Here is a 25,633-nt window from a genome sequence, read left to right as displayed (position 1 = left end):
TTCTGACTGGTATAACTGGATGCCAGGACCACACTAATGCGTGCATGGCTCCTCACTGGCCTGCCACTTTCACAGAAAGCTGCAGTACCTTGCATCCAGGATACAGGCACCCACATTTGTAGATTTACCTGTGGCTAGTCAAGAATATTCCCAATTCACAGCTACTATGTTCTTAGTAAACTATGAAGTACGATCAGCAGAGAGTTAAAGTTTGGAGTAGGTGGCTTATGAGAAGTGAAAGACTTTATGAAGCAGGGTAAGTAATCAGAGATTATGATCACTGAATCATACGGACACGTGGTCAGTGTTGAACAGTGTAAGAAGACGGCAGGCCTCATGTGGACATCAGTAAATAAAAACATAGCTGCAGATAAGCAATTACAGATATCTTTAAGTTTCCTCACATTTGACTTTGGCTGCAATGATCAAACATTTTGTTAATAATAAACTGAAGAATTCGTATTATTTTAGGCATATAATAGGTGATAAAGGTTACTTACACAAATATGATGTCCCCTCTTTTAGAGTAAGCAGGAATTGCACTGGCTATGGTGGAAAAGCCATATGAGTATATAATGGCTTCTTCAGTCTTCATAAATTTCGCCAAGCGCTCTTCCAAATCCAAATGAACATCTATTTCAACAAAAATGTCAAACAGTTAAATCATCCTATAATTCTTCTTTTTGTATGACTAAAAAAAAAAGGAAAGGAATGTGATAGTTTAATTATTAACACTTTAACCTGATAGCTAAAATGTAATTGTTTTAAAATAATAAACTATAAAACACCTACAGTATTAAAATAATTCTGAATCAGAAGCTCTTTGGAACCAGATGAACTGAAATCTGAAATCTGCTACTGGTCTGTCAGTTTGGTGCTTATACTTATGTAAACTCTCCTCACCCACTGCTTTCATTTATTTTAAATTCCCTTGACTGAAAATGCTGGAGCTTTACCAGTGCCCCACATATCAACAAAGCAACAGCTTTTTGCATTTTAAACAGCTTGACAGTGACCTGTTCCCACACTGGCTCTTAGTTGTGATAACTGACATCCTGTGTAGGATAGGGCTTCTGTATGAATGTCTTATGAGCATACTAATTCAGCTTAAGGACCTTTATGTAATAATGGTGATAAGTTATAATTATAAATTACATGTTTTTACCTCCCTCTTAAATTATGGTTCCTTAGAGTCTTTTCCCTCCTAGGATAACCCAGAAGAGTCTATGCTTTGGGATGGAAGGACAAGCAATGCTTAGAGTGAACAGACCACTACTCGCTTTGAATCTTAAAACTTAAAAGTAGTTTAACTTATTCTACAGGCTTGAGCCACCAGTGGTAGACACATGACTGTGGTATGAGGCAGCTTTTACTAGTGGTGATACAAATGAATCTAATCACTTTTATTAGTTATTTCTACTAATAAAATTAACAAAGAGCCACCCAATGGGTTAGTCACACATGTGCCACCAATAGTTCAAGCTGCTGGGTAGTGACACATATGATTTCTGGCTCCATCATGAATGTGTTAAAATGAGACATTAGGGAGGATAGAAATAGACTTTTAAACATCTCATTAGCTCTTTTAACTACAGTAGGACCCAGGACTGGAAGGCTGGAGCACAGAGTACACTGTGCTCTCTGCAAGGGACACTTCCCACACAGAAAGAAGCCAGGTTTTGCCAGTTCAAGAGTTCTGAGGGAGAAAGGAGAGGAGCAAAAGTCATGAAAGCAGATTCTGAGACAGTAGAAGAGAGAGTAGTGTTGTGCCTCCTGGAGGGAACTCAAGTGTATGTGATGGCCACACCCTTCCACCCTAACATTTCTGCCTTGGAGCCAGCTGATTATGGACTGAACCCAAGAAACCATGAATCAAATTAAATCTCTCTTCCTTTAAGTTATGGATGTTGTGAAAAGTGTCTCAGCAACAAAAATAGCTGACTAATACAAGTAGTAAAATATATTGCACTGTTTCTTCCAATTTACTAATTGCAATTCTACAAAATAGCCCATAAACATAAAAGCAGCATATGAAGCATCATTTAATTTCCATTACCAATTGGTAACAGTCATTCTACAGACTGGACACTTTACATTATGTCAACATTAAGTAAGTGTGGGATTTTATACCAGCAAGTTTAGAATGCACTTCAGTGTTGAAACTGACATTCACAATATGCAAAGCCAAGCCACTGGACTGCTCGCATTTAGGAAAGGAAGATGTTATCAATGAAAGCTTTCAGGCAAACTCTTGCCAGAAAGTGGAAAGCCAACAAGATACAGGTTAATCTGACACAAATCCAGTCACCTTTCACACCCCACTGAATCCTGGGTATGGAACTTCCGTCAAAGTACTACCACACTGCATCGATGTGGGAGTGTCTACCACACTCACAAGCCATTCAGCAGATGGACAACCGGCCATGCCAAACTGCTCTCATCTGAGATCTTCCTTTCAAAAAGGGAAGCATGCCATAACATAGACACTATTTTCACTGAAGGTACGATGGATTTTAAATCACTCTGTAGGCTTCTTATCTCAAAATGACTTTCTACTGATGAATAATGAGGCTATAAAGTGAATATGGCTGTATTTTAGGGTCCAGAGTGAGTAGGTTATGTTAATAATATTCCTCTCATCCCCGTGAATATAAATTGCCATAAAGTGGCAAGAAAAATCTACACAATAAATCAGTGACATACTGATTCTGATTTATTGTGTAGAGATTACTGATTCTTATCTCAAAAGTTTCAGAATCCTCATCCCTCCTTCTGTCTGAAGACATCAGGTTTTGGTGGAGCAGCTTTGTACAGCAGGTTCTGTGATATGTAACTATAAGGAACTTCAGAACTTGGTTCTCTTACAGCCACTTTGTACAATGAAGAAATTTTCAATACAAGAGAGAGGAAGCAGCAGGGAGGAAAATTATCTTATATCTTCTGTGTATAGATTCACTTCAGCAACTGGTACTGTCACTATGCAGGGAATAAAACTCATTTTCAAATCACAGTGGCAGAGATACCTCAGAAAACCTCTGCAGACTCAAAAGTTCTCCTGGAACTCTTGTCAGAGTTGCTTACCCACCTGGCTCTGTCAGAAATGGAGAAAAGAGGTCTAGCCACTAAGGTATTTTGTCTCAGCAACAAGAAAAGTAACTAAGATAGAATTTGACACCAGAGAAGCAGCATCATTGCTGCTATATCATTGTTCAAGATCCTTTAAAGCTGGCTGGTAGGAAGTTTGGGAAACTGGCTAAAGAAGCAGCCCTGAGATGCCTTAAATTGCACTTGATAGGAGATTCTGGTCAGAGCTCAGAAGACCAGAAGGCTTATAGAACTACAGCTGGTAAAGATCAGGCTCAGGTTCCTGCTGGGAAGGACTCCACTGGATTTTAGACTCCAGGTGATGTGTTATGCCCTGGCAGAAAGTTTGGCTGCATTTTGCTCCATGTCCAGAGACTTTGCCTGAGACTGAGGTTAAGGTCTGTAGACTGATTAATCTTGGAGAAGTTTCAAAACAATCGAATGATGTGGTGGTGGTTGGATACTGTTGGGGAGTTATTAACTGCTTCTATGTTGACAGTCAAGAGCAAAGAGCCCAGCAGAGTGATTTAAAATGTGAGTTTTGCCAGAAAGTAAGTTCCAGTAAAGTTGCATCCTGCAAAGATGGAACAGAAGAGAAAACTAGCAAGAAAAAGCCAAATTTCAGAAAAGACAATAGGAAAGATAGCCTAAGGATATCACATTAATAGGCAGAACTCCACCCTTTGCGTCATCAAAATTGCAAAAGTCAAAGACTGCTTTGAGAAGAGCACCCCAGAGCATCATGTTCCAGAACTGTGGAAGCCTAGGAAGTTGTTCCTTTGGATTTGGTTCATAGGCATGTAATCCCTACAACCAAAAGAGGGAAGCTCGGCTACTCCTCCATCTGGTGGCAGACCTTGGCATCATCTATACAGCACTGGTTTTAGGAGCACGCAGAATCTAAGAGTTGTGGACTCAGGAAGGCTTCTACCCAGACTTTATAAGAAGGTCTGGGAGATCAGGCAGTGTTTCCTTAAGAAGGCAGTGTGTAAAGCTGTGAGTGTGAAGCCAAAGGTACAGTGGAGATCCCCAAAATTTGGGGAGAGGCCAGGAACATGGATCATCCGAAGAAAGCTGCAAGAGAGGAGCAGAACTGGCCCAAGAGAAAAGCCATGGGAGTTACCACTATCAGAAGTGGCAGACAGCAGAGTCACACAAACCCTTTGGAGTTCACAACTTATTACAGATTGCCAGGGAAGCTGGACATGGAACTACAGGATTCAATGTTTTATTTTGATTTATTGCTGGATTTTGGTCTTGCTTTGGTCCCATTCCTTCCTTTTCTCTTTGTATGCTCTGGAATGGAAATGTCTATCTTAAGGGTGGGTATACTAGATAAGGTCACTGCTGGTCACTTGTAGCTTGCTGCTTTGCTTCTTTGCTACTTTGCAATGCTCTTCTGCCATGCCACCCTGCCTGGGAGCCAGCCACCTACATATTGAAACCTCTATAAACTGTAAGCCAAATAAGTATTTCCCCCTTTAACTTTGTGTGCTAGGATTTTGTCTAAGCAATGACAAAAGTAACTAAACAGTCTCTGACTCCCTCCTTCCCCTCTTTCCTTTTCTTTTTTACAAAGTGTCTTCCTTTCATTAAACTTTGTCCCTCTAATTTTTTATTGGGGCTGAATTTACAATCCCAGCAGGCCCTTGGACAGTGGTGCAGCGGGTACCCATCCCCTGGACACAACAAGCTTATCATTTATAATGAGGAAAGATTTTAGCTTTCTTGGTTCTTTTTGGGAGGAAAGGCCATAAAACAGTCAATTTTATAATAGTTTAGAAACAATAAACCTACCATATTGTCTTTTAAATTTCTTATTTTTGTATACAAACTGTTCTTTAAAAAAAAAAAACCCTTCGAGACATGGGTAATTTTTCCTAGAAGTAAAAATAACAGCACTTATGCATTTGCAACACAAATGTAATATTCAGAATATTTTCACATGTGGGGTATTATATGATTCAGACCAAAATGTTTTTAAGTTGTACAAGCACATACTGTTCCCATCCCACACCTGAGAAACTGTGACCACATGACCTGCTGAAGAAAAGAAGCAGCAGATTTAAAAGTTTTATGACCAAATATTTTTCCTACTAAAACATGCATTTATGGTTTGGCCGACGGTTCTAAAACAAAAGCAGATGGTTTAAAAAAAAAAAATCACCCATAGGGACAACTGTTTACTAATGGCTCCGTAAAGGAACTCAGTGCATCACCTTTCACCATGCAATCCTGTCACATAACTAGCTTTTGATTTAGTGTAAGACCAAAGAGCCATGTAGACACTACACATGCTAAACAGATTCCTTGACACTAGGAAAAACCATAGCAACGAGGGATTAAAGGGGTGAAAAATAAAACAAATATTGAAACAAAAACAAGTTTACCAGGAACATTATCTAGAGGCACAAAGACTGGACCAGGCTTTAGAGAGAAGGCACTGAAACTTGGCAAAACCATTCACTCAGTTCTGAAACACATCCCTGCAAATGTAGGTAGAAAGACATTCTAGTTCCCTCCCTTCTTTTTTTTTAAAAAAAGGTTACTCTTTATTCAGTTTTAATTATTAACGTATTAATTACAATATTAATGGGATTTATAAATACAGACATCATGCATTGATCACTATTTTGAGAACTTGTTTAGTTCTAGGCCTCCAGGAAGAAGAGTACATCGCCTAAAAAAACTAGAAAATTTTAACTCAGCTGTTGACCACTGAACTTATGTTACTATAAAATAGCAGCAAGAAAAAGTATTTCAATAAAAAAGTTGACTTTATCACAAATGACTTATGCTCATTACCAGAAAAGGTGAGAAAACAGCTAAAAAGGAACAGGCTTTGCAGAAAGAGACTGAATGTGATTATTTCAAGGTAAACAAGACAAAATTAAAAGCAAACTTTCTGCCTTACAGAATAAAATACTGATCTTTTTTTTTTTTTTTTTTTTTTTTTTTAGTAGTACCTGGGCGAGCCCCGAACCTTCACAATCAGTTCAGGTAAATACATTTTACTTATATTTAAATTGTGGTGGCTATTTCAGAGACTTAAATTTTAGACTATTAACGAACTCAAAAAATTTCTCTGATTTAATCAAATGTTAAAATTTCATGGTAGGTTAATATTAAACATAATTATTCAAATTACTGTATTAGATTTAAAAAACCCTCTTAGAAAACCATAAGTGTGCAAGTAAATAAGGGTTTGCATAACTGTCAAGAAGGAATGACACAAGAACCAAGAATGGGCTGCCCTTGGGGAAAGATGAGCTAGGGCTCAGTTGGTACAGACTTACGGTTTGTCCATAGTTATTTAAACAAATAATATGGGCATGAATTTTAAAAGGAAACCTCAGAAGCACAAAAGGATTCACCTCATTTTTAATTAAAAAGATAAGATAATTAAAACAAAAGAACAAAAAAAAAAAAAAAAAAAAAGAAGGAATGTCACGAGTTTACCTGCAGGACAACACACATTTCTTTAGGTGCAGTGTCTCCTTACAAAACTGTCCCAGCACAACTTGGTTCATATACTAAAGTCTGTCTGAACTTTCAACTACAGTTTTAGAACAAGGATGAATCAGTGACAAACAAATCATACAACCCAGCCATGTATTCACTACTGCCTCTCTCTGGTGGCCCACTCAGACTTGAAAGATTAAATCCAATTTAAATTTGAAACACATTCATGTTTGGCCTGAGGTACAACTCAGTGATAAATGTGCAAGACTCTAAGTTTGATCCTCATACCACAAAAATCAAACCAAACGAAACCAAAATTAAAAAAAACTGTAAAAAAATAAAAACATGTTCATATATCATTTTTGCAAAAATAGGGATAACACAAATGTATGGAAGTGATCTGCATATGCTGAAGAAAAGTAGCTAAAAGAACTAACAAGGAACTGCTGATATAGTAGCATGTTTTTCTGTGGGAAGGTTCCAGGTGGAGTAGACAGGATAGGCTGAAGGGTTTGAAGACATTTCACATCTATCTGAATCTTCTATTTCGAAGTTCATGTCCTGTACTGAATTACTCCATCGAGAAAAATGACTAAACAGCTATTAATTTAAAGACTTCTATATTTCAAAGTACCTAGTATGCTAAGGTACAGATTCCCTAAAAGGAAAGCAGACAGAGCTACATAACACATATTTCACAACTTTAAGAAAACTGGTTTTAAAGACTTGAAATACTCTCTTTCCAGTTTGATTTGGGACTATGCCTCTCATCCAGTTTGATTTGGGACTATGCCTCTCATCTATCTTCCCAGCTTGACTCTTAGGGTCAAGGTTACACATGCAAATAAAACCACAAGAAAAAGAGGCTTTAAGAAAGCAAGTTTTAGGGTCTGGGGATTTAGCTCAGTGGCACAAGCGCCTGCCTGGGATGTGTGAGGTCATGAGTTCGACCGTCAATACCAAAAAAAAAAGAAAGCAAGTTTTTCATCCCAGTAAACAGTCATAGAAAGAAAGCCTTGTTAAGCAGATGACTGACTACCAGAAACCTCATAAAGTACTAGTTTTCTAGTACTCTGGCAAGGAAATCATTTCCTTCTAATAAAAACCAAGCAAATGATTAGCACAGAGGAAAGTGGGAGGTTCTGATCCAAGCTCAGTCCTTTGTTCTTGCCATCAAGACTGACAGTCGGGATGGTGGGTTTAATGAGTAAAACACTAACTTCCCTGGACTTTCACTTCCTAGTCTGAGTAGCTGAGATGATGGAACACAAGATTTCTGACATCCCTTTCAGCTATAAGATTCTTGGGTACTAATCTTCCTCATGCGTTTCCAACATGAAATAGTATAATCCCAAACTAAGGAACAAGAATTCATGATATAAAAACATGTTAAACTTTAAAAACCAAAAGATTCAGAAATGAAAAAGAAGAGACAGAAGATAGTTCCCTCTTCTGCTTTCCTCATAGTTGGACATTTTAAAAGCCAGAATGCTATTTATAGTAATATAGCCTTTGAACAATTATTTAATGATATTTTAGAAGCAAAGAACAACATACACTTAATAAAAATAACCATCCAGCTTCTCTGAGGCAAGGAGTTCATGCTATCTGCTATCATTTAGCCTGTCCTAGGGCCATTCACACACAAATACCTCGGTAACCATTTGTCTACATTCAGAAAGAGCTACATTAATTTATCACCCTTCCATAACAAAATGGTTCTCATTCTTCTTCCTGGTACATGGCTGTGCAGTTGGGACTCTCCCAGCTGACTCTGGCTAGTATGGCCCAATATTAGTCCTTACCAGGGACAGTGGGTAGAAACGATGGGTAAGGCCACCTCTTCTGTGCAAAGCGTACTGCTCCCTGTATTTCTGCCCTCCACATTGTGACCTGGTGTCTGGCACATAAGCAAGGGTGGTACTGTACCCTCAGACACTTCAACAATGAGACAAGGAAGGCTTGGATTTGTGCAAAACTTGAAGAGAACAGCACCTACAGCTGCCTGGATCACCTGATTGCTGTCATGCATGACAATTTCCAGACTTGGGGGCAGATGCAATAGCAGCCAATAAACCATATCCCAAGGCATCTATAGTGAACTCTCTACCCTACAAACCCAGACCCATGCATTTTCCACCAGAGCTTCCAAGCCCTAAAATAAAAGGTAAGAGACTGCACACATTACTGATTAAGGATATGTATTTCAAGGGGCTTTAAAATCAAATCAATCTTTCCCCCTGAAAGTAGTAATTGGAAAAGAATTCAACTTACCAAATGTCCCATAAAAGCCTCTAGGTCCACAGGTCCCCACACCATACTTCTTTAGAGATGCTAAAGCTGCTGCCTTAAGTGAAAAAGCAGTTATATTTTAATAATTTGTAAGAGCATAAAGATTTCCTACTCTTTAACCTGCACTTCTTTTTTCTCCTTTGTCCTTCCCTCCCACATTTTCTTTTATTCCTTACACTATCACAATTCTAACAGGATATAAGAAAAACAAAATGTAAAGATTCAGGTATTTGATTTAAAATGTAGAAAAGTTACACTAGCTTGATTCTCATCACCTGATTAGCTCAATAGTTTTATAATTTTTGCATCTGTGGTCATGTCTTTCACAAAAAATGTTTGCTGGTCCACAATCCCAAAAGAATGTGGGCAATTTTCTAGACACTTCTGTATTACCAAGTCTTGCTTACTGGGGTTGTCTTATCACCCAAATACTGAGCCTCATTAGGCACTCTGGTCTTGTTTAATTCCAGGTTCCAAGTCTGTCAGGCAGTAATGGGAAACAACAGAGCTTGCTCTGACAGTCCACATTTGTCTTTTAACTTTATGACTTGATTCTTTACTAAGCAGTGCTTACCCTTGTCAGTGCTATGTGCTACTTACCTTAACCCGAGGGTTATCTAGCAATCCAAGAAAATTAAAGGAGGCAAAGTTTATACATTCTTTCCCATTCACCACAATCTTGTGGCTTGGAGGGCTGGTAAGGAGACAAAGAGCAGTATGCTTTAACACACATTCATGTCATGTGCTATCTTCTTACCTTATTTCCATTCTAACCTATTGTTTTGTTTTTCAAAAGTAAAATTAAAAACCAGATGTTGTGGTGCCTGCCTATAATCCCAGCATTCTGGGATGCTAAGTTAGGCAGGTCACAAATCCAGCCTGGGCAACTCAGCAAGACCAGACTCAAAAAGGAAAAAAAAAAAAAAAAAACTAGGGATGTATTTCAGTGGGAGGGTCTTGGGTTCAACCCCAGTACCATCTACCCCTCCCTCAAATAAAATTAGAGAATGGTACATTAAAAATCAGTGTCTTCCCATTAGTCTCAAGTAAGTTATCCTTAAACAAATGGTACTAATTTAAAAAAAATAAGTACTCCTTAAACAAAAAAGAAACATGAGCTACAATTCTAAGAGGAATAAATGGCAAAACTTTTTCTTTAGTTTTAAGATGTTCTTAAGAAAGAAACAGGTAAAAATAAATCTTACAAGAAAAAATATGGAATAAGACAAACAAGAAGTAAGTATACAGGGAACAAGATTAAAGGCAAGAATAGACAGAGCAACCTTATGATCTTATAAGGTAAGTGGTTTAAAAATAAATGTGGCTTAAGAAGTCATTAAAGAAGTATACTTCCAATTTCTGAAATGATATTTAATAGTATCTCCACCTCCTGGAAAAAAAAAAAGACAATTAAGATGGCAAGTTACATAAGAGCCAGGGTTGAGCATGGCTGGAACAGGAGGATGAGCTCCTGAACAGAGTGCTCTATTCTCTGCAGACACACACCCAAGCCACAGCCATGCTTCAGAAACATGAGCCAGAGGAGCTGTCAGGGCAGGTCATTCAGTAACAACTAGCTTATTCTAACAAAAGGAAACAAGACAGACTGGAAGGGAACAGAAGACACGCAAGCTATCATGTGCATATGGCTAGGTAAAGAATGTGCCAAGAAACACTGGTTTCAGTTTTCTTTCAGAAGTTGAGAATACAGTAGGCTGTGTACTAGGTCTCTCTATAAAGTATGCTTTATACAGCCAGAAATGTCTAAGAAAGTTTCCACAGACAATTTTCAATATGAAAACTGCAATGCAAAATGCTAGAAAATCAGGGAAAAAGAAGAAAGACAACATGAAGTAAATTCATATAAGCAGACTGATTCACATAAAAGGCAGGAAGACTCACTGAAGAGAAAATGATCTATAGAACTGTGAAACAAACACCATCTGCATTTTGGGTAATAATAACTTTGGATGCTTACAAATATCACCTGATCTCTGTGATCACTTTTTTCATCTATGAAGTCAGGGAAGCATCTCAAGTTAATTGTCATTACAATGGTGCATAGAACATAAAAGGCACCCTCTAAACATTTCCTGTCTTTTTCCTAAGGCCTTCAAGCACTTCCTTAAAATCCAGGGTCGGGGCTGGAGATTTAGCTCAGTGGCATAAGTGCCTGCCTTACAAGCAGGCAGTCGTGAGTTCGATCCCCAGTACCGATAAAAAGGAAAAAGACAAAAAAAAAAAAAAAAAAAAAATCCATGATCACCTAGTAGCTTAAACCACTGTGATTCTGAATCTGTTATGTTACTGGGTTAGAACACTCCTGAAGTGTCCTAAATCCTACCTAAATATGGAGGGGCTACAGGCCCACTTTAACAAAAAAATTAGAAAAACAAAACCCTGGACAGACCAGTCTAACCTTAACATAGTATTGCTACAATGAGAATCAAGGCCATTGTATAAAACTGTAATGCACATATAAAATAAACTACTAAGAACACATACATCCAAGCCCGTAAGCTGCCAGCAATGAGGCATGATACAATTCAGGGAAACAATTTCTGTTTATCACTTAGAGCAGAGAAGAAAAATAGCTTCCAATGAGATGACCAGTCTCCCACCTATGACTCATCCAGGCTACCAGAAATGTCATACTGGGTGACTGTTATGGTCTGAGTCTGGATGTCTCCCAAAGCTTCATGCAGTCAATGGTGGGGGTGTTTCTAGACTCTGTGAATGACTCATAGTCCAATGCTAGGATTATGCACTCGGGAGCCACACCCAAGTGAATGTGGCCTACATACAATATAAGGGAAAGAGTCTTCTTTCTGCGCTCCTCCATTTTTGCTCTGGTTGCTTGTGCTGTTTCCCATTGCCATGAAGTGTTGCCATGTGCCACTCTACCTTAGAGTCAGCTGATTATGGACTGAAATCTCCACAAACTTCGTTTCCTTTATTCATTTTGGGTGTCAAGTATTTTTTCTCAGCAATGAGAGAAAAGTAATTGAGACACACAATTATATGCATGCCTTTGTATCTGGAGACTGGTTTAAAGAAATTTGTCTAGTTATCAAGTTGACAAGGGGTGGATTGTAGTAGTTAACTGTATCAACCGGAGACATTTAGAAGCTTAACTAAATCAGTTTACCAGTTCTGCACCCTAGGGTGGCTCATCTCCTGTATGGTATAAGAGGGAAAGATGACGGAGGGATGAGGTTCAGTTATTTGGAGCTTCAGTCTTTGCCTTTGGCTTGGATATCACCTCCTGACTTTTAGCACAGACTCTTCAGCTTCTGCCTTGGATCCTTCAGACTCTGGCATAGATTCTTCAGCCTTCTGATGCAGATCCATCAGCCTGCTGATATAGACTTGCACAAGACACTGTAGTGAACGCCAGACCTTTGTTTGAATCTTTCAGCCTCTGGCTTGCAGACACCCTCTGCATGCTTCCTCATCTTACTCTGACTAATCATCATAAGCCAATCTTGTAATTTCTTATACATTTGTATTATCTTGTGTTATATCTGTTTGCTCTAGTAAAACCCTGACTAATGCATCAATTAACACATGAATTCTGTAGCCTAGACCTCTATATAGTACCTCACAGAAGAAAATCATACTATTTAAAACACCATCTCTGTAATTAAGGCTTCAGAAGACTCAAGAGAGGGGAAACAAAAACCTTCCCAATCAAAACCATAAAATTTTCATGAGCAAAAGTCAGCAGGCAAAACAGATGCACTGAGACCATTATTCCAGATTTCAGACAACAGAAACAAGAAGCACGAGGGTGAAAAGCATAAACTCGAGGGCTGAGGATTTAGCTCAGCGGCATAAGTGCCTGCCTTGCAAGCAGGCAGTCGTAAGTTCGATTCCTGGTACCGATAAAAAAAAATAAAAAAAAAAAAAAAAAAGAAAAAGAAAAGCATAAACTCAAAGAAAGGCTATGGTGCTAAGAGTAAGACAACAGGTAGACATGTAAACCAACCAGACAAAACTTCCAGAAATAAAAACTGAGAGTCAATAAAATTAGAACCCCAATGCCCTATCACAGAAGAAAAATGACAGTGAAACTACAGACTGGAAAAGTGAAACTATAAAATGAAGCAAAAATATGAAAGAACATATAATGGACACAGAAAATAAAAAGAAAATGTTAAAAATACATGGAGAAAAAAGCAAGAGACAACATCTAAACAGTTATCATCTAAAAAGTTCTCAGAAGTCACAAAAGATACAAATTGACTGAAGAGGAAAACTAAATCTCAAGTAAGACAAAGAATAAATTACAGGAAGACACATTATAGTCAAGCTGCAGAATCCTACAGATAATAAACCATCTGAAAATCACCAGGCTTAAAAAAAAAAAAAAGAGGGACACCAATTAGAATGATATTAGTCTCACCATTACCACAGAGGGCAGAATAAAAAGAAAGGGTTTTCCAAGGGGTACTGGAAAAATAAGTGCTTTAAAAATATTACCATTCAAGGGTGTAAAATAAACTTTCTTTTCAGTAAAAGAGATTATCTTCTACAAATTCCCATTGGTTACACAGGTCTCACTTTAACTTGGTTTTGAACACCTGAAAGAGGAGTATTATCAAAGATACACAAAAGTGATAGCAATATAGGTTTGATGCAGAAAGTGGGTTCCAATCACTGACCCTTATTGGAAGTTTCCAGCTATATCTGTAGACAGGTTTAACAGCTGGTTGGTTACAACTGATATTCTAATCTCTTAAGAGCAATGTCTAGAATGGATCCTGCCCCAATCAGCCTTTCCATTCTAGCATTCATGCTTTGGTTATATGTACTTTAATTTCTTGGTAAACTTTATTTATTCTTACCTAGAGGCTGCCAAACTCCAAGATAACATGCAGAGGAAACCCAAAGTAAAGGTACCAAACTTCTTCTGCCAAGGTCCATGGGACAATCCTCTCTGCTAAAGATTTACATCTGCTGCCTCCTAACACAGACTCTACTCAGCCCGAGGAAGCCAGATCAGTCATTACCCATCTTCCCCAACAGTAGCTGGACTGAGATCCCAGAGGCAGAAATGTAGGGGAAAGGGACCTGTAAACAGGCAAGGCCTCACTGAGTTTCCTGGCTAATCTTCACCTGAAAAAACAATTAACAAAACAAGATGGGAAGCAAACAGGGAGGATACAGGGAAAGCCAGATGTTCCAAAACAAGGCTGCTGCCCCTCTCCTACCCTCAACAAGACATAAAGGAGACAATGGATGGCTACTTAAAAGAAAGCTCTTAGATTAACAATAAATCTGTATGTATTCCCACTCTAGGGGCACTATTCCCTGCCTAATTGATATTTCAACCTTGGATGTAAGCCCTATTCTAAACAGCATGTAATTAAATACCTACAAACGAATGAAAACACAAATACAACTTACTGAATCTGTAGGATGCAATGAAAGCTGTCCTCAGAGGAAAATTTATTGCACTGAGTTCAAACATCAGGAAAACAGAACGAATGCAAATAAATAACCTGATGTTACACCTCAAACATGTAGAAAAAGAAGAGCAAGTCAAGCACAAAGCCAAAAGAAGAGGAGAAATTATAAAAATCAGAGCAGAAATCAATGCAATAGAGACTAAAAAAAAATCTTAAAAAAATCAATGAATCAAAGAGTTGGTTCTCTGAAAGACTAAATAAAATTGACAAGCCCCTAGCCAACCTTATTTTAAAAAGGGAAGAAAAAGCTCAAATTGATGCAATACAGAATGAAAGAGGAGGAGAGGAAAAAATGGCAGCTTGCTAGGGGATCAGGCGAGAGTCTCTCTGGAGAAATCATATTAGAAGCTAGAATATGACAACATGGAGAGGGCCAGACGAATGGATAACGATTCTTATTAACCAAGACAGCGGAGCTGGAGGATTTAAAGTCGTGCTGAGCCTGTGAAGGCTGATAACGGGAGGCTGCAAATCCCACGCCTTTAAATCAGCAAACTGAACCGTGGACTCAACAGGAAAAGCTGTGTTGGCTTTTGGTGACTGCTGGAAACTGAGACCTGGGACCCCAAGAAGCAGCCAGGACTGCCCTGCTGCACCAGAGAAGATTGTGAAAGGCTCTGGAGCTCCGAAGCCAAACGCTGTGCAGTTTTCTGACCATTTCACATTGTGCCGAGAGCGCAGGGAGGGCGAGCAGCGTGGTGTGCAGTAGACCCAAGAGGAGGACCTGCACTGAACCCTGGTGAGTACTGGGGACCCCGCGGCTACTGGGGTTGGCCAGAGAACATCTTGGAACTGGGCAGTGCCCACCACCACGGGGACATCAATAACATAGAGTCTGGCGGCAGACATCTTAGAGTTGGGCAGAACCTACAGCTCGGTGACATCACCGAGTCCCCCTGTAGGGAGGTCTGGTGGAAGACATCTTGAAATTGGGCAGAGCTTGACGCCGTGCTGGCTTCAGCGTAGCACAGAGAACTAGTGGAAGACATCTTGGATTTGGGCAGACCTGCTGTCCTGGTGCTCCTGTCACAGAGAAGTCTGGAAGAGAACAGCTGGGATTTGGGCAGAAACCTGTGCCACAGTGACATTAGTCAGCTGCTTCTGGTACAGAGAGAACTGGCAGAAGCTAATGGGGCTAAACCAAGCCTCTGCTTGGGGCCCAATAAGCAGATACAAAATAGTCACAACTCAGTGACATCCAGAAAGTACAGCCTAATTTACGGATTGACTGGCACAGAGGCTGGAGGCTAGCCTGTACCGCCCCTGCATCCCAGCCTACCCCAGATAACAGCAAATTGGGGAGGATGGCAAAAACTCAAGTCAGTACACTTCTGAAAGGCCCTAAGCAATACGGAGAGGGCCAGGGACCCCCCCCCCAGGACACTCCAGTCTGAAAGAAACCAGAAACATGACAAGGGATAAGAATAAAAAAAATCTCCAGCTGCCCAACATGAGAAAATAAGCACAGAAGTAAACACTGAAGAGAACAAGCACAGTAACCATCCAATACTTGACACAGCATCAGCCGAAATTAAAAAATATCTTCATGACATCATAGATGAATTTAAAGCTGTACTCCTGATCCAAGTGAGGCAAGATATAAAGAGATTAATTAAAGAACTGACAAGCCCCGCCCAAGAGAACACAGATGGAAGAACTGAGGAAATCAGAAAAGAAAGAGAAACTTCTGAAGAAGAATTTAAACATAACTTAGAATACATGAAACAGATCCAAAGAGATTACCAGGAAACTAAAAACTCCATTGAACACTGGAAAAATGCCTTGTCAGAAACTAAAGACAGCCTTCTGAAACTTGAAGAGAGATTTATGGCATATGATCGTGAAAGAAAAAGCCTCTTAAAAATAACAAGGAACCAGAAAGAAACAATTCAAAAACTAGAAGATGACAAAAAGATACATAACTTAAGAATAAAGAATGTGAGTGAGGAAGCAGGAGCAACCAAAGATGAAATACAAAGAATATTCACAGATATATAGCAAAGCAAAATTTTCCATGTATAGCAAAAAGAAATGATATCCAGATAAAAGAGGCATACAGAACATCAGTTACCTACAACCAAAACAGATCTACACCTAGACATATAATAATCAAGATTCCAGAAATCCACCAAAAGAACAGAATATTAAAAGCAGCCAGAGAAAAGATGCAGACTACCTACAATGGGAAAATTATCAAAATAACAGCAGACTTATCAACATAAACTCTTAAGTCAAGAAGGGAGTGGGGAGAAATATTCCAAGTCCTGAAAGAAAATAATATGCAACCAAAGCTCATACACCCGTCAAAAGTCTCTCTCAAAATTGATGGAGAAATAAGATGCTTCCAAGACAAGGAGGAACTGTGGAAGTTCATGGCCACCAATCCAACCCTACAGAGAGTGCTGAAGGACATTCCAGAGAAAGAGAGGAAGGGATACCAGGATTCCAGCAACAGTGGCAGAGAGGCCTGAATGAACGGGTCAGACAGTGGAATGAGGGAATAAGGTGGACAAATTATAGCAGAAAAGTGGAGTAGCAGACATGAGGCAGAGACGGTAAGCTATAGTCTTTAGTATAGACAGCTCTGAAACACGATTAAAAAAAAAGGCAGAGGTCATTGTTAATGGTGTATAAGGATTTAAAAGACACAGTAGTCTTATCACCATATTTAGTTTGAATTTCATTTGTTCTGCTTTGTCCACTCATGTCAGATTGGAGGGCACAGACATCTTGACCCAAAAATAGCAGGTTATACCATGGTAACTATCCTTACTTTCCTATTAACTTAAACTGAAATCCTGTATTACTTACATTGTCTTACTATGACTGATTTAAAATGAATCTGAATCATAAGACTACGGGTTGGCCTTGGCTGATTTTATTTGAATTCGGTATGCTTGTTAGTATCAACCCTAAAAGTAGAGGCAACTACTCTGAAGATGACAAGATGTAAAGGATATCCATACTGGTATTAACTATTAACAGATCTCAAATCCTACAATGCTTTCAAAGTTAAGTTTTTATAAAAATAGGTAATGCTATGTTTAACTATAATAAGCCAGCGTTGTGGACAAATCAATTGAAAATAACAAGAGAAAACATAGTAACTATGGAAGATCATCTATATTGTGGTCTTATATGTCTTATCCATTGCATGTTTTTCGAGGAAATTGTTTTGCTGTCTTGCTACGACTTGGTTTTCCCTATAATACAGAGAGGATAGATATATATGTAGAAATTCACACGTGTTTTTTTTTTTTAATTATTTACGGGAACAGATTATATAATGCAAGATGTAATGAACAGATACTCTGAGGAAGAGACACTAAGAAACCTGAGGCTAATTTTGTAGCATTATGATATAAATTTTAGCAATACTATTGTTCGCTGATTAGAATGACATTGGACTGGTTTCTTGAGTTCAATTTCAGCATATGTAGAGATGGGGACAGCTATCACAATGAGAATGAGAGATGCGATGGTGGTTATTATTGTCTTCCATAATGTTAGATATTGAAGACCTAAAAGGCCTTCATCATCCTGTAATGATTTGATTAGTTCTATAATATGCAATAAGTATATAAAGCGGGTGAAGATGAGGACAACTATTGGTAAGAAACTGGAGACAGTTAGATAGACAGTCAAGATCTCCAGTGGACTTGCTTTGAAATCTGTATTTCTTTAAATTGTTTTTTTAACTGTTTTGTTCTGTTTTGATATGTTTAATCTTACCCTCCTGAGATGTAAAACAAATGTGTAGGACGGATAACCATATTACTGAGCAGAACTGTTTGTAGTGTCACTTTTTGACTGTCATTCTAAATATTTTAATTCTGTAACCTGAGCAGCTATTTCTAGGATGACAATATGTAACCTATCAACCAGCAATTTCTTACCATTTGTTTTTCTGTAATTTTGTATTATTTCTACCCTTTTTTTTTAATCTCCATGTATTTTTTTGTTTCCTTTTCTTTAAATAAAAACAAAAGAATGAAAGAGGAGAAATCACTACAGAAACTATAGAAATACAGAAAATCATCAACACCTATTTCGAAAACATCTACTCTCAAAGGTTTGATAACACAGAGGAAACAGGCAGATTCCTAGAAGCATACGAAGTACCAAAGCTAGATGATGAAGATGTAAAACTGCTGAGTAACCCAATTTCTAATAATGAAATCGAAAATGTAATTAAATCTTTGCCTACAAAGAAGAGCCCAGGCCCAGATGGATTCACTGCAGAATTCTACAAGAAACACAAAGACCTAATGCCAACACTCCTCAAACTCTTCAATGAAATTAAAAGGGAAGCAATCCTTCCTAAATCATTCCTAGAAGCAAATATTACTCTAGTACCAAAACCTGAGAAGGACCGAATGGACAGGAAGAATAAATATTGTGAAAATGGCCATTCTCCCAAAACTTTTATACAGATTCAATGCAATCCCGATAAAAATACCATCAACATACCTCATAGAACTCAAGAAATCACTCCTAAAATTCATATGGAGCAAGAAGAGACCTAGAATAGCAAGGACAGTTCTAAGCAGCAAAGGCAAGGCAGGAGGTATCACAATCCTTGACTTGAAGTTGTACTACAAAGCAACCGTAGTAAAATCAACATGGTACTGGAACCAAAACAGAGCCGAAGATCAGTGGAATAGATTAGAAGATACAACCACAACTACAAACACACTCAACCACCTTATCTTTGATAAAGGGGCCAAACATGTTCACTGGAAGAACAACAATCTCTTTAATAAGTAGTGTTGGAAAAACTGGCTCTCCATATGCCGAAAAATAAACTAGACCCATGCCTATCACCATGTACTAAAAATAAAATCTAAGTGCATCAAAGATCTAAATATTAAAACAGAAACACTAAATCTATTGGAAGACAAATTGGGTAAAAACCTTGAAGACATAGGAGTAGGTAGAGAATTCATAAATAGGACTCAAACCGCACGGGAAATACTTCCCAGAGTCAATAACTGGGATCACCTCTTATTAAAAAAAGTTTCTGCATGTCAAAAGAAATCTCCAGCATAGTGAAAAGAAACCGGACAAACTGGGAAGAAAAATTAGTGAACTGCCCCTCAGACAGAAGACTTCTGTCTAAAATATAAAGAGTTAAAAAAAATCAGACCCCCAAAATTCAAAGACCCAATCCAAAAGTGGGCATCTGAGACGAATAAACAATTCTCAGATGAAGAAATACAAACGTCAAATAAATAAATGAAAAAATGTTCATCATTATTTGTCATTAGAGAAATGCAAATTAAAACCACACTGAGATTTCATCTCACTCCTGAAAGAATGGCAAAGATCAAGAAAACCAACAACAACAAATACTGGAGAGGCTGTGGGGAAAAGAACTCTTCTGCACTGTTGGAGTGTAGACTAGTGCAACCACTGTGGAGGTCAGTCTGGAGATTTCTCAGAAAGCTGGGACTGGAAGCCCCACTTGACCCAGCTATACCACTTCTAGGCATATTGCCAGAAGAACTGAAAGCATCATACCACAGTGATATATGTGCACCCATGTTTATAAGCAGCACAATTTGTAATAGCCAGATCTTGGAAACAACCTAAGTGTCCATCAACTGAGGAATGGATAAAAAAGTTGTGGTATTTTTATACAATGGAGTACTACTCAGCTATAAAGCATGATCACATTGATATATTTATAAATAAACAGATGCAGTTTGAGACCATGCTCATAAGTGAAATAAATCAAACTCACATGTATAAATACCAAAGTTTCCCTAGTGTAAGAAATGATAAGAATACATAAAAATATGTGGTAATCATGATTCCCAATTATATTCATTTGAAGGCATATAATATTTTCACTCATTAACTGCAATGGTTTTAACCTGGTTTGTTCGATTTTAGTATCTGTGATACTACAAATAGCTATTTTGAAGAAAACAACACAACATAGAAGCAACTGCTGATTTAATATCATCTTGTTTTGAAGTCCCATCAAGCTGTTGTACATCTGTTTCCACTGGTTTTAACATGTTGTATCTTACTATATTTTACTATATGTGATACTATAAACAAAATTTTTTATAACAAAGAGATAATATAGAAACCGTTGTTCGTTTTCTATTAGCTGGTTCTAAATACCCTGTAATTCTTTCATTCTCTTGAATGGGTTCACACTGTCTTGATATGCCTGATGCTATAGCATACGAAGTTATACGCAAATAATTCAAGGAAAGAGGCACTATGGTGACTACTATTATGTTAGATTATCTGGTGGTGAAACACAATGATGCTTAAATTGTTCGGATCTGACCTTCCTTGTTCTGTTACAATGTCCTCTTTTATCTCAATCTCCCCCCTTTTTCAAATGAATCTATTTTTTCTCATTTTTTAAGAGATAACTAAATTAAATAATAGTGGGAAATATTATAGTAACTTTTTTGTTTTCCTGTTAACCTGATTTGAATCCCAGTACTGCTCTCCCCTCCCCATCTTGTTCTGTCTGATTATACTATATTCTATTTTGTTTGATGGTATCAAGTTTGAGGGTACAGGCAACCACTTTGAAGGCAATAAGATATACTATGAGGCCCATTATGGTTTGCCTATTACCTTTTTTTGAAGTCCTGTAAGGTCTCCAGTGAAGGTTTTATTGGTCTTGTTCTCTTCTGTTTTGATTAATTCTATTATACCTGATGATATAGGCAATTCAATTTAAAAATAGCAAGAGGCACAATGGTAACCACTTTTAATCACCTGGTATTCTATTTTTGCATCATGTACTATGCCCATCCTTCTAACTGACTCTGTTTAGCTTAGTCAAGTTTGGTTTTATTCTCTTCAAAAAAAGTAATAAGAACTGTGGGAGTAATAATACCCAAAAGGTGTAACTGTTATTGTAAAAAAGAGAGGAAAGGAAGGTGGACTAAGGGATATAACGGCTGGTATGTTTGAGTGTGTAGGATGGAAACCCATATTACTGAGCTTTTGTTGGATCACTGATGGGAACTGTCTCCAATATCACTGTATGAATGTTCACTTTATATGCTTTCATCTTATAATTTGGACAATTGTTTCTAAGACAATATGTAACCTATCAACTAGTGATTTCTTACTATATATCTTTTTCTTGATATTCTGTATTACTTGTACCCTTTTATGCTTTGTTTTTTTTTTATGTCCTTTCTTTTTTCTCTTTAAAGAAAAAAAATAAAACTTAGAAAGTTAAGTATGAGGGAAGGAATGAAGAAAATGTAATGGAGAAAACATGGGGAAGCAGACAAAAGGTAACAGACAGAAGAAATAACACAAGGATGACATGTAGAAAAGATGATGCTTGACATAGTATGCTTAAGCCATCTGGCCCGACTACTTTCCATGATCTAACAGGTAGTAGCCACATAGGTGGGTTCTCAGTGCCTTGTGTTGCATCCTGCAATTACACTGACTCTGCAAGGCACACTGAAAGGATCAAGACATACTAACACATCTATTCACTTGTCCCTCCCAGGACACCTGTAACACATTTCAATTGTTCTTGCAACTAGGTGCAGCCAGTACTGCCTTAACCCAGGTGACCAAATTTCTACTCTTCTTCTTTTCTACTCTTGTGGCTGCCACCATGCTTTACAAATCACTTATAAATGGAAGTCATACAGCAACAGGATAGGATTTTTTTTTCTTCATATACTATAGTAGCAAACATAAAAAAATAGTATAAAACCATTCAAGAGAAATGAAAGTATTACAGGTCATTCAGAACAAAGTAACAGAAAATAAACAACTGCTACTATACTCTCACATTATCCATAAAAGATCTGTTACACTATCACACATAATGAAATCCAATGAGACACAACATGATAGAACCAATGGAAACAGAAGAACAAAAGCATAGGACTGCAAAGCAAGATGATATTAAATGAGAACCGGCTAATATAATGTTTTGTTTTCTTCAAAATAGCTCTTATACCATCGCACATAATAAAATCAAACAAATCAGGATAAAACCATTCCAACTAATGAATGAAAACATAACACATCAAAGCAATGTAATGGGGAATCATGATTACCATAAAATCGTATGTACTCATCATATCTTACGCTAGGGAGACTATATAGTATTTACACGTGAGTGTCATTTATTTCGCTTATGAGTATGTTCTCAAGTTGCGACCATTTATTTATAAATATCTCAATGTGATCATTCTTTATAGCTGAGTAGTATTCCAATGTATAAAAATATCACATCATTTTTATCCATTCCTCAGTTGATAGACGCTGAGGTTGTTTCCAAGATCTGGCTATTACAAACTGTGTTGCTATAAACATAGGTGAACATATATCCCTTTAGTATGATGTTTTCAGTTCTTCTGGAATTATGCCTAGAAGTGGAATAGTTGGGTCAAATCCAATCCCAGCTTTTTGAGAAATCTCCAGACTGACCTCTACAGTGGTTGCACCAATCTAAACTCCTACAACAGTGCAGGACAGAACCTTTTTCCCCACAGCCTCTCCAGCATTACTTGCTGGTAGTTTTCTTGACCCTGGCCATTCTTTCTGAAGCGAGATGGAATCTTGGTGTTGTTTTAATTGGCATTTCTCTAATGACCGATGACGATGAACAGTTTTTCATGTATTTATTTGCCATTTGTATTTCTTCATCTGGGAACTGTGTATTCAACTCAGATGTCCATTTATGGACTGGATCTTTGAATTTTGGGGGTCTGATTTTTTAAAATTCTTTATATGTTTTAGACAGAAGTCCTTTGTCTGAGGGGCAGTTCACTAATTTTTCTGCCCAGTTTGTGGGGTTTCTTTTCACTATGCTGGAGATTTCTTTTGATGTGCAGAAACTTTTTAATAAGAGGTGTTCCCAATTATTGACTCTGGGAAATACTTTCCATCGTGGTTTGATTCCTGTTCATGAATTCTTTTACCCCTATGTAATTAAGATTTTTATCTAACTTGTCTTTCAATTGCTTTAGTGTTTCAATTTTAAAATTCAGATCTTTGATCCATTTAGATTTTAGTTTAGTACATGGCGATAGGCATGGGTCTAGTTTTAGTTTTTGGCATAAGGAGGCCCAGTTTTGCCAGCATTATTTATTAAAATGTCTGTCGTTCAGCCAGTGTACATCTTTGGCCCCTTTATCAAAGATAAGGTGGTTGAGTGTGTTTATAATCGTGGTTGTATCTTCTAATCCATTCCATTGATCTTCAGGTATGTTTTTATTCCAGTACCATGTTGATTTTATTACAGTTGCTTTGTAGTATAACTTCAAGTCAGGGATTGTGATGCCTGCTGCCTTGCCTTTGCTGTTTAGAATTGTCTTTGCTATTATAGGTCTCTTCTGGCGCCAGATGAGTTTTAGGAGTGCTTTCTCTAGATCTATGAGGTATGTTAATGGTATTTTCATTGGGATTGCATTGAAACTGTACAATGGTTTTGGAAGAATGGCCACTGTCACAATATTTATTCTTCCTATCCATGAACAAGGGATTCTGTCCAATTTCTGAGATCCTCTTCGATTTCTTATTCAGAGTATTAGAATTTTCCCTTTTATTTTATCTTTTATTTCTTTCGTGAGATTAACTCGTAAGTATTTCAATTTTTTGGATGCTAGTGTTAAGGGTGTGGCTTCTCTAAGTTCTTGTCAGTGATTTTCATGTTAGTAAATAGGAATGCTGTTGATTTTGAGTATTGATTTTGTATCCAGCTATATTGCTGTATTTATTTTTCATATCTAGGAATCTTTTCAGGGGTGTTCCATGTAGAGTATCATGTCATCTGCAAATAATGATAACAACTTCCTTTTTTCCTATCTTTACTCCTTTTATTTCTCTCTCTTGTCTAATTGCTCTGGCTAGTATTTCCAGTACTATGTTAAATAGGAGTGGTGACACGTGACATCCTTTTCTTATGCCTCATTTTAAGGTAAAGGTCTTAAGTTTTTGGCCATTTAATATGATGCTGGCTGTTGGTTTGCCATACATAGCCTTCATCATATTGAGGTAAAGACTATCTATTCCAATTTTCTGTAAGGTTCTTATCATGAATGAATGTTGGACCTTATCAAAAGCTTTTTTTGCATCTACAGAAATGATCATATGATTCTTACTTTTGGCTCTATTGATATAGTGGATTACATTTATTGATTTATCTATGTTGAACCATCCCTGCATGCCTGGGATGAATCCTACTTGTTTGTGGTATATAATCTTCTTGATGATTTGCTGCATCTTGTTTGCCAATATTTTATTGAGGATTCTTACATCTGTGTTCATTAGAGAGATTACCCTGTAGTTCTCTTTTTTAGTTAGGTCTTTCTCAAGTTTTGGTACTAGAGTAATATTTGCTTCCAGGAATGACTTAGGAAGAATTGCTTCACTTTCAATTTCATTGAAGAGTTTGAGGAGTGCTGGCATTAAGTCTTATTTCTATTTCGCTTAGAATTCCACAGTGAATTCTTCTGGGCCATGGCTCTTTTTCGTAGGTAAAGACTTCATTACATTTTCAATTTCATTAATAGAAACTGAGTTATTCAGCAGTTTTACATTTTCTTGATCCAGCTTTGGTAGTTCATATGTTTCTAAGAATCTGTCCATTTCTTCTATTACTGAACCTATGAGAGCAGAGGTTTTTGAAATAGGTGTTGATGATCTTCTGTATTTCCACAGAGTCTGCAATGATTTCACCTTTTTCAGTCCTTGTTGCATGAACTTGAGGTTTTTCTTCCTTTTTCTTAATAAGGTTGGCTAGGGGCTTATCAATTTCATTTATTCTTTCAAAGAATCATCTCTTTGATTCATTGATTCTTTGGATTGTTTTGTTAGTCTCTATTGCATTAGTTTCTGCTCTGATTTTTATAATTTCCTCCCTTCTTTTGGCTTTGGAGTTGACTTGTTCTTCTTTTTCCAGATGTTTGAGGTGTAGCATCAGGTTTTTTATTTGTATTTGTTCTGTTTTCCTGATGCGGGAATTCAGTGCAATAAATTTTCCTCTGAGGACTGCTTTCATTGCATCCCACAGAGTCTCATAAGTTGTATTTGTATTTTCGTTTTCTTGTAGGAATTGTTTAATTTCTTCTTTAATTTCCCCTGTGACCCACTGATTGCTCAAGAGTGTATTATTCAATTTCCATGTGTTTGTGGGCTTTTGCAGTTTCTTTTATCATTGATTTCTAGTTTCATGGTGCTATTATCTGATAACATGCATGGAATAATTTCAATTCTTTTGCACTTACTTAAGTATGTTCTGTGGGATAGTACATGGTCTGTTTTAGCGAATGTCCCATGTACTGCAGAGAAGAATGTATATTCTGATGTTGTTG

General features: G+C 37.6%; 1 protein-coding gene across 1 annotated transcript in view; it reads right to left on the bottom strand.

Annotated features, from left to right (window-relative positions):
* Sptlc1 (serine palmitoyltransferase long chain base subunit 1) overlaps window positions 1–25,633 on the bottom strand; it is a 73,640-nt gene that overhangs the window by 32,017 nt on the left and 15,990 nt on the right. The window contains exons 4-6 of the mRNA XM_003467525.5: window positions 9,439–9,532; window positions 8,821–8,893; window positions 501–633 (exon numbers count right to left, since the gene is read on the bottom strand). Coding sequence (XP_003467573.1) covers window positions 501–633; window positions 8,821–8,893; window positions 9,439–9,532 — 300 coding nt within the window. The remainder of the gene's footprint in view (window positions 1–500; window positions 634–8,820; window positions 8,894–9,438; window positions 9,533–25,633) is intronic.

Source organism: Cavia porcellus, unplaced genomic scaffold, assembly GCF_034190915.1.
Source record: "Cavia porcellus strain 051 isolate PalLab524CR breed Dunkin Hartley unplaced genomic scaffold, mCavPor4.1 scaffold_17, whole genome shotgun sequence".
NCBI lineage: Eukaryota > Metazoa > Chordata > Mammalia > Rodentia > Caviidae > Cavia > Cavia porcellus.
This window is presented reverse-complemented; position numbering and strand designations above follow the sequence as displayed.